This window comes from Gymnodraco acuticeps, unplaced genomic scaffold (assembly GCF_902827175.1).
Source record: "Gymnodraco acuticeps unplaced genomic scaffold, fGymAcu1.1, whole genome shotgun sequence".
Lineage (NCBI taxonomy): Eukaryota > Metazoa > Chordata > Actinopteri > Perciformes > Bathydraconidae > Gymnodraco > Gymnodraco acuticeps.
The window spans coordinates 62,495-71,926 of NW_022990364.1; the positions used below are offsets into that span (position 1 = coordinate 62,495).

At 39.2% G+C, this 9,432-nt stretch overlaps 1 protein-coding gene across 2 annotated transcripts; it reads right to left on the reverse strand.

Annotated features, from left to right (window-relative positions):
* Positions 1-446: 446 nt before the first annotated feature.
* mgp (matrix Gla protein) lies at positions 447-9,115 on the reverse strand. 2 transcript variants are annotated; one of them, XM_034224230.1, is made up of 6 exons: positions 8,938-9,115; positions 6,612-6,683; positions 6,468-6,497; positions 4,797-4,896; positions 3,181-3,282; positions 447-837 (listed from the first exon to the last, which is right to left on the reverse strand). In XM_034224230.1, exons 1-6 carry the CDS (start codon positions 9,098-9,100, stop codon positions 783-785), a joined length of 522 nt encoding a protein of 173 aa, XP_034080121.1. In that variant the 5' UTR covers positions 9,101-9,115; the 3' UTR covers positions 447-782. The 2 variants fall into 2 exon arrangements, with proteins under 2 accessions (XP_034080121.1, XP_034080122.1); XM_034224231.1 differs by having other exon boundaries at positions 6,612-6,680; positions 8,938-9,016.
* Between the last annotated feature and the right edge of the window lie 317 nt (positions 9,116-9,432).

Genomic DNA, 9,432 nt, shown 5'->3' on the forward strand with positions numbered 1-9,432 from the left:
AGAAGAGACATGAAGAAGAGGGGACACATGTTGATGTAGAAGAGACATGAAGAAGAGGGGACACATGTTGATGTAGAAGAGACATGAAGAAGAGGGGACACATGTTGATGTAGAAGAGACATGAAGAAGAGGGGACACATGTTGATGTAGAAGAGACATGAAGAAGAGGGGACACGTGTTGATGTAGAAGAGACAGGAAGAAGAGGGGACACATGTTGATGTAGAAGAGACATGAAGAAGAGGGGACACATGTTGATGTAGAAGAGACATGAAGAAGTGGATTTTACATAATAGGTGACCTTTAACTTTTATCAACACTATTCTAGGTCCACCCTTTAACACACATCAAGTTTGGAAAATAGCTAATTTCATCTGAAATGTCACAGTAATTGGACCAAATGTGTTCACTCTCTCGTGTGGCAAATAAATCACTTTAACAAGATTAATTAAATTAGATATTTGTTTATTTCAAAGCAATGGAGATACTCACTGACAGCAGTGCTGGATAAATAAGGATAATGTGAGAAACAGTTAGTGCACAGCGAGCGACACACTTCCTCCGTGTGCTTCCCATAAAGCTCTTAAATGCTGTGAAGGTGTGATAATAGTGGATACAAACTATCCTGAGATTACACAAAGGATTTCTACACGTGTGGAATGATGGGATATTTAGAAGAGGCCACAAAAACAACCACATCAATTACATAAAAGTTGTGATTCGTGGATCGAAGGCACGCCGTTCTTCCTCAGACTGTTTGATGGTGATTCTGCAGGATTTCTGTTCAGTATCTCGGCGCCCTGGGTGCTGTCTGAGGCACGTTTCGGGGTGCAAAGTACCTAAAATAATAATAATAAAGCTTTATTTATATAGAACTTTTCATACAACACATGCAGCTCAAAGTGCTTTACAAAATGACACATCACAAGTTAATAATAAACAAGAAATTCCCCTCAGGTTAATAGACACAAGGAGGTCAAAATTAAATAAATAATGGTTTCTCTCTGACAGATAAGACACAAGACAACTGAGTCGATGCAACAACATAAAACCCCATAAAACAAAGTGAACATATAGGTACAACAGAAAAAGAAAAAAAAGACAATAGTAATGAAAAAGCCATAATTCTAATAAAAGATTAAAATGTAAAAAAATCACACAGATTAATACAATTAAAAATAAACAGAGGTGGGAAGTAGTGGAGTACAACTACTTTGTTACTGTACCTAAGTACATGTTTCTGGTATCAGTACTTTACTCCACTACTTATTTTTCTGACCACTTTTTACTTTCTACTTCTTACATGTTGAACCCAAATACCTGTACTTTCTACTTCTTACATGTTGAACCCAAATACCTGTACTTTCTACTTCTTACATGTTGAACCCAAATACCTGTACTTTCTACTTCTTACATGTTGAACCCAAATACCTGTACTTTCTACTTCTTACATGTTGAACCCAAATACCTGTACTTTCTACTTCTTACATGTTGAACACAAATACCTGTACTTTCTACTTCTCACATGTTGAACCCAAATACCTGTACTTTCTACTTCTTACATGTTGAACCCAAATACCTGTACTTTCTACTTCTTACATGTTGAACCCAAATACCTGTACTTTCTACTTCTTACATGTTGAACACTAATACCTGTACTTTCTACTTCTTACATGTTGAACCCAAATACCTGTACTTTCTACTTCTTACATGTTGAACACAAATACCTGTACTTTCTACTTCTTACATGTTGAACACAAATACCTGTACTTTCTACTTCTTACATGTTGAACCCAAATACCTGTACTTTCTACTTCTTACATGTTGAACTCAAATACCTGTACTTTCTACTTCTTACATGTTGAACCCAAATACCTGTACTTTCTACTTCTTACATGTTGAACACAAATACCTGTACTTTCTACTTCTTACATGTTGAACCCAAATACCTGTACTTTCTACTTCTTACATGTTGAACCCAAATACCTGTACTTTCTACTTCTTACATGTTGAACACAAATACCTGTACTTTCTACTTCTTACATGTTGAACACAAATACCTGTACTTTCTACTTCTTACATGTTGAACCCAAATACCTGTACTTCCTACTTCTTACATGTTGAACACAAATACCTGTACTTTCTACTTCTTACATGTTGAACACAAATACCTGTACTTTCTACTTCTTACATGTTGAACACAAATACCTGTACTTTCTACTTCTTACATGTTGAACTCAAATACCTGTACTTTCTACTTCTTACATGTTGAACACAAATACCTGTACTTCCTACTTCTTACATGTTGAACACAAATACCTGTACTTTCTACTTCTCACATGTTGAACACAAATACCTGTACTTTCTACTTCTTACATGTTGAACACAAATACCTGTACTTCCTACTTCTTACATGTTGAACACAAATACCTGTACTTTCTACTTCTTACATGTTGAACACAAATACCTGTACTTTCTACTTCTCACATGTTGAACACAAATACCTGTACTTTCTACTTCTTACATGTTGAACACAAATACCTGTACTTCCTACTTCTTACATGTTGAACACAAATACCTGTACTTCCTACTTCTTACATGTTGAACACAAATACCTGTACTTTCTACTTCATACATGTTGAACACAAATACCTGTACTTCCTACTTCTTACATGTTGAACACAAATACCTGTACTTTCTACTTCTCACATTTTCTAAACAGCTGGTTCCTTTAGTCTGAATGTGTGTTTGGTGCGTGGTCATTATTATTTAGAGTCATTGCGTGCCTATTGATTTGAACACGATCCGTGTATCCATCATTTCCTGGTCTTCTCTAAAGAAGAGGGACCAATGGAAACGTTGTCATGTTGCCGTTGTTCAGCATGGAAACATTCATTAGCTAACAATGACATTATTGTTCTATTAATATAAAGGGAGGTCAGGTACTCTTTAAAACAGCTGCTAGTTATGGGTACTTTTTACTGAAGTACATTTCAAAGCCTCTTTACTTTTACTTGAGTAAAGAAGTTTAGTCAGTACTTCTACTTTTACCAGAGTATTTTTAAACACGAGTATCTGTACTTCTACTTGAGTAAAGGATGTGTGGACTTTTGCCTTCTCTGAAAATCAAAGATAACAATACAATGATATGCAGTTAAGTAACTTCAAAATAAGAAATGAACCTCTGGTAGGCCTGCGGGAAGCCGTGTGTGTAGGCGTAGTAACGGCACGGAGAATAATCCTCGCAGGTCTCTGCACGCCTCTCTGCCAGAGTCTTTACCTTCCTGAGAGGGGGGGGGGGAAACACTCAGAGATCAGTGAGAGGAGCAACAATACAGTGTACAAATACTCAATTACAAGTTAAAGTAAAACAAAATAATTAATCAAGCTTGCTTCTTCTCGTTAAACTCGTCTTACCGCTTTCCGTTCTATACTTTATGATATTTCTTTAAATGTATTTCTGTATGTATGTTTGTTGTTTTTTTAGGGGTGTCGTTGAGTTCTTAGAAAAGCACTTTCATTTATTAAATGTATAATTATTATTACCATTAATATTATCATCATAATATATATTTTGTCTAATTAACATAATTCTGTAGCAATTAACATAAAGTAGCAGTACTTAAAAAGTACAATATATGTCAACGAAATGTACTTGGAAAAGTGTAAACTAGGATAATGCAGGAAATACTCAACTGAAGTACAAGTACCTAATTTCTTTGCCTATATAGAGTACTTGGAAAGGCAGACAGAGGGTGTTTCTCAATCTCAAGGAAGGCTGCTCCAGAGCCACTATTTCAAGCATACTACGTCATCGAGTGCCGCCGAAGGACTGATCCAATGTCCAGCATACTTGGAATTCTACCGAGCCCGGCATACTTCATAGCGAGACATTTCGAGGCTGCACATGTGTAGACTCCGCGGTCTTAAAATCCCCACAATGCTTTGCGCACAGACCAATTTCCCCAAATCTGTGGCGGAAAATGTAAGGCGGGGCCTCTCATATGACGCACACCTGCACACTTGCTCGCCTTTTCCACTCTTCGTTTTCCAAATGCCAGGAAGGATTCTCCCTCGCTTCTGAAGCAAGTCACTCGGAAGACATGTGCTACCAAGCAAGTGTACTCAAGATTGAGAAACACCCAGAGTACTTGGAAAGGCAGACAGAGGGTGTTTCTCAATGTCGAGGATGCTTGCTTGGTAGCACATGTCTTCCGAGTCACTTGCTTCAGAAGCGCGAGGCAAGAATCCTTCCTAGCCTCGGAAAACAAAGAATGGTGGAACAGGCTAACAGGTGTGCGTCATATGAGAGGCTGCGGCTTAAATGGAGCGCTATTTCCGCCAAAGATTTGGAGATTGGTCCGTGCGCAAAGCATTGTGGGGATTTTAAGACCGCGGAGGATACACATGTGCAGCCTCGAAATTTCTCGCTACGAAGTACGCCGGCCTCGGTATAATTCCAAGTAGCCTATGCTGGACATTGGAACAGTCCTTCGGCGGCACGCGATGACGTAGCATGCTTGAAATAGTGGCTCTGGAGCATCCTTCCTCGACATTGAGAAACACCCAGAGACAGTTAAAGGGAAGAATGGTGTGAAAAAGGAAGGGTTATAATCTGAAACAGCTTCATTCTTGTTGCCTTTCTTCTCCAAGTCGTGCATTCTCACACATGGAGAAGTTTAATAGTCTAATTAGGTTTTCCCTTAATGGCCGACCATAATGTGTGCCTGTCTCTGCGGGTGTGTGGTTTTACACAAGTTCAATCTGAAGGCTGGTGTGCTGTGGTTGTGTCTTCTACCTCACGAAGTTGTAATGGGTGTTCCCTCTCGGTGGGTTGTATGCGTTCCCCTGCTGCGGCGCGATGAACGAGTTGGCTTGGTTCGGAGGCACAAACACATCTGGAACCACAAATGTTTACTCGACAAAACATCCTCATTTTAATCAGGTAAGGCATGCCCGTCGTGCAACTGATGTTAGTGAGGAGAGACACTACAGGTGGATGTTAAATATTAAAGAGGTCATATTCTGCTTATTTTCAGGTTCATATCATATGTAGTGTCTCTACTGGGACATGTCTCCATGCTTTAATGTTCAAAAAGCTCTTTATTTTTCTCATACTGCCTGTGCTGCAGCACCTCTTTTCACCCTCTGTCTGAAACCAGAGCCCAGTCTGCTCTGATTGGTTAGCTGGCCGGCTCTGTTGTGATTGGTCAACCGCTTAGAGATGTCCCGCCCCTTAGCCTATCACGTACATTGTGTACAACAGATGTGCAAGTGTTACATAGTGTCACTATGTGCTGGAAGTAAACACAGGAGTCCAGCAGAGGCGTTTCAGGCAGGGCCCCTTTAAACTAATAGAGTTTAATGCGTTTTAGATTAGCTGCCCGAAATAAGGTCTGTGGTTAACACAAGCGGAGGAGATTTTCAGGTTTTGTTCTACGACATAAAATCATCAGTACATTTCCCACTGGTAAACTTTCTAAGCTTTTACGTGTTTAAAAAAACAGCGGTTGCTAACAAGTGTTTTAATGAGACGACTTAACGTCATCACGCCCAACATTAGCCGCCTTTAGCTTAGCGGTGGTGACGTGAAGTCATGTGACCGTGCTGTAGTTCCTTTATAGCACAACATTAGCCGCCTTTAGCTTAGCGGTGGTGACGTGAAGTCATGTGACCGTGCTGTAGTTCCTTTATAGCACAAACATTAGCCACCTTTAGCTTAGCGGTGGTGACGTGAGGTCATGTGACCGTGCTGTAGTTCCTTTATAGCACAACATTAGCCGCCTTTAGCTTAGCGGTGGTGACGTGAAGTCATGTGACCGTGCTGTAGTTCCTTTATAGCACAACATTAGCCACCTTTAGCTTAGCGGTGGTGACGTGAGGTCATGTGACCGTGCTGTAGTTCCTTTATAGCACAACATTAGCCACCTTTAGCTTAGCGGTGGTGACGTGAGGTCATGTGACCGTGCTGTAGTTCCTTTATAGCACAACATTAGCCACCTTTAGCTTAGCGGTGGTGACGTGAGGTCATGTGACCGTGCTGTAGTTCCTTTATAGCCCAACATTAGCCACCTTTAGCTTAGCGGTGGTGACGTGAAGTCATGTGACCGTGCTGTAGTTCCTTTATAGCACAACATTAGCCGCCTTTATCTTAGCGGTGGTGATTTTGTAATAAGAGCTTTCTGAATTGACAATAATAACGATGATAATATAAACAAATTAGGCATAATCTCATGCTACTTTGTGTTGAATTTAAAACAAAAGTTAGTCACATAAAAACATAAACGTCTAATCTTCGGGTGTTTTCTGGAAATGCATGTCATGCAAGCTTAATACTCTCAAAATTCATTAGTGGTTGAAACAAACCTGTTGTGTCTCACCTGAAAAACTAAGATATACAGTAGAGCAGGCGGTGAAGTATTTTTTGCATGCATGTTTTTCCATGAACAGACAGACAACATTTAATCACCTTCTTCTGATTCTGTGCTCTCATGAGAGTCTACGGGAAAAACATGGAATGAGGTTAAGCATAAATGATGATAAATGGGATTTTTAATATGTTATGAATGATGGAAAAATGAAGATATTTGGGGGGGGGGGGGGGGAGCTGTACCATAGCAGACGCAGAAAGAAACTGCAGCAAAAACTGCCAGAAACTGGAGAAGGCTCTTCATCTTGAGACCTGCTGGAAACGAGAACAAAGAGGTGTTTCAGTGAGACGTCGTTAGATAGGAAAAGAAGGAGAAATAACACAGAGAAAGTGGCTCAGATTTTTTTTTAAATGTGGGTAAACGGTGAAGAACCACAGATGTGTGAAAGTGGCAACGTTTCTAAATCTGTATTTGAGGTTTTGTGCATACGACCGGCACGCTGGCAATTTGATGCAGACTTCACATGGCAAACACCAGAGTTATATATATGTATAATAACAGATGTGCATGGATATGGAGAAGGGCTTTACAGAGCACCAATGCACACACTCCTGGAGCTTGGGTTGTAGGCTACTGCCGAATAAATGTTAGCTTAAATTATACTACTCATTATGTAACTCCTATATGCTTTTTCATTGGTCGATGTTATGTAACACAGGTTTTAAGGTTATTTTATACAGCAAATGTAGAACACAAAGGTGATTCAAAGTGCGTACATAAGCGTTAACATACAAACAACAAAATATTAAATATGAATGCATATAAAAAGTACAATAATAATACAAATTAAAATGTTAAAATTAAATAGAAATAAAAGCATTAACACACAATAAGATAAGTGACATTGTGATGTCGAGTGCAAAAAATCCCAAAAGTAGGTTTCTGCATTTAGTTAAAAAAATAAAATACAATTAAATGTGTTACAAATATATAAAAATGGTATTAAAATAAAAGCATTAACACACAAAAAAATGAATAAAAATGGAAATACAATGAATAAAAGAGAAAGAAGGTAGTTTAAAATCAGCACTGTAAATTCAGATGAGTGCTAAATTGAGTTTAAAGTAAATTTTTAGGAGCTCCAAATGTAATTTCTACATCGCAAAATGTGTTCTTCTCCGGTTTCTGGGCTTAAGAGAGAGCAGCTGATGTTTACAAATATTAATTAAACTCTCCAATAACATATTGCAATTGTTCATTTATGAAGGATTGGCTGTTGTGCAACAACGTCATTATTTTATACGAGGCAGGTTTTCTACACATCTGCACTCTATCACATGCAAAACTGACAGTAAGGTGTTTGACATCTGTACAAACAGATATAACAGATGTGTTTAGTAGACCAACACACACACACACACACACACACACACACACACACACACACACGGGTATTCGCATGTCTGCATAGCAAAAAGAGCTTTCATACCAATCTTCTGTTTGTGGGATTTGGAAGGGATTCTGTTTCAGCAGCAGCCCTCCTTTTTGCCATCAATAGCAGCTTTCATTATATATATAAACACTTGCCAACACACACCAACAGACACACACACACACATACACGCACACAACAACAGACACACACGCACACACACACGCACCTACGCAGGCATATCTTGGCTTACAGACTCACAGTGGGCACAGAAACAGAGACACAGAGTTCACAGAGACTGGCAGAAAACATCTAGACTAGTGTGTGTGTGTGCATGTGTATGTGTATGTGTATGTGTGTGTGTGTGTGTGTGTGTGCGTGTGTGTCTGTTGTTGTGTGTGTGTGTGTGTGTGTGTGTGTGTGTGTGTGTGTGTGTGTGTGTGTGTGTGTGTGTGTGTGTGTGTGTGTGTGTGTGTGTGTGTGTGTGTGTGTGTGTGTGTGTGTGTAGTGCTGACCTAAGTGTCTGCAGAGCTTTTATGCCTGTCTGAGTCTTAGCAGGGGTCCTGGTGGGGTTTGATTCCCTGCAGGCAGAATGTGCCCACCTCAATGGAAAAAGCCACAGGCATGATGCTGGCACGCAGAACACCCTGAGGCTGCATATTTAAATACTTATTGTTTTTATGAGTTGTACATTGCACATTTTTACTTTAACTCTTTAGTTTTATAGAAATATGTTGTTCTTTAATCTTTAATTGTATCTTCTTATGTTCATATAATAATTTTAATTTAATTTTGTATTGCTCATCTTTACTTTATGTTGATGAAAGTATTTTCTTTTTTATTTCAACTTGTACTTTAACTTCTTAAATATATGCAAATATGTTTATTTTATACATTTCTCATTGCACACTTTACTTTAAACGTATCTTATATGTTTCTCTATCTGAATTTGATTCAGATTTTAGAACTTTTTACAAATTCAAATTAGTACTTTAGGCATGTTTTAGTTTGAGGATTGCATGTTGCAGCAATAAATAAGAAAACATGAATTAAACGAATCAGGTAATTCATCAAATGAGTCGTGAACAACCTCTACCTTTCCCCTGCGTTAAGAATACTGGCTTTAATGTACTCACCGTTAAAGATAATTATGTCGTCTTGGAAAAATCTCCCTCTGTGTATTTTCTCCCCAGGAATATGTCCTAATTCTTCACAGCAACTCTTTTTATACTCACCTCTCTTCTTTTCATTTCTCCCCACCTCCCCCTTTAGCCCTCGCCCTTTTCCCTGCTCTCTCATACTATCAGTCTTCTTTTCCAGCATTCAATCAGAGTATTAGCTCACTCTCTCCCCGACTGCCACGCCTTCAAAGGGGGAGGCAGAGGGGGGTAAACAGGGAGACAGAGTTGAGGGTGAGGGGAGGTTTTATAACAGGTACCTGAAGATATTCACTGCTGTTTGCCATGATATGAAAGACCCTCCACACTGAACCCACTCTCTGGCCCACAGGTGTGACTCTGACAACGATGCATACATGAGTTAGTAGATGTTCACAAAGCAGAGTGAACACAAGTTGAAGAGACAGTTCATCATAAAAGTTCAAATACATATTTATCTCTTACCAGTAAGGG

Bases quoted from the DNA above. Each gene is read 5' to 3' on its own strand.
- mgp (XM_034224230.1), bottom strand. From the start codon at position 9,100: ATGAGAGAGCAGGGAAAAGGGCGAGGGCTAAAGGGGGAGGTGGGGAGA. The intron at 6,498-6,611 runs GTACAGCTCCCC...TTTTTCCCGTAG, and splicing joins TTCTTTCTGCGTCTGCTATG to ACTCTCATGAGAGCACAGAA. The intron at 4,897-6,467 runs GTGATTAAATGT...TTGTGGTTCCAG, and splicing joins GAGCACAGAATCAGAAGAAG to ATGTGTTTGTGCCTCCGAAC.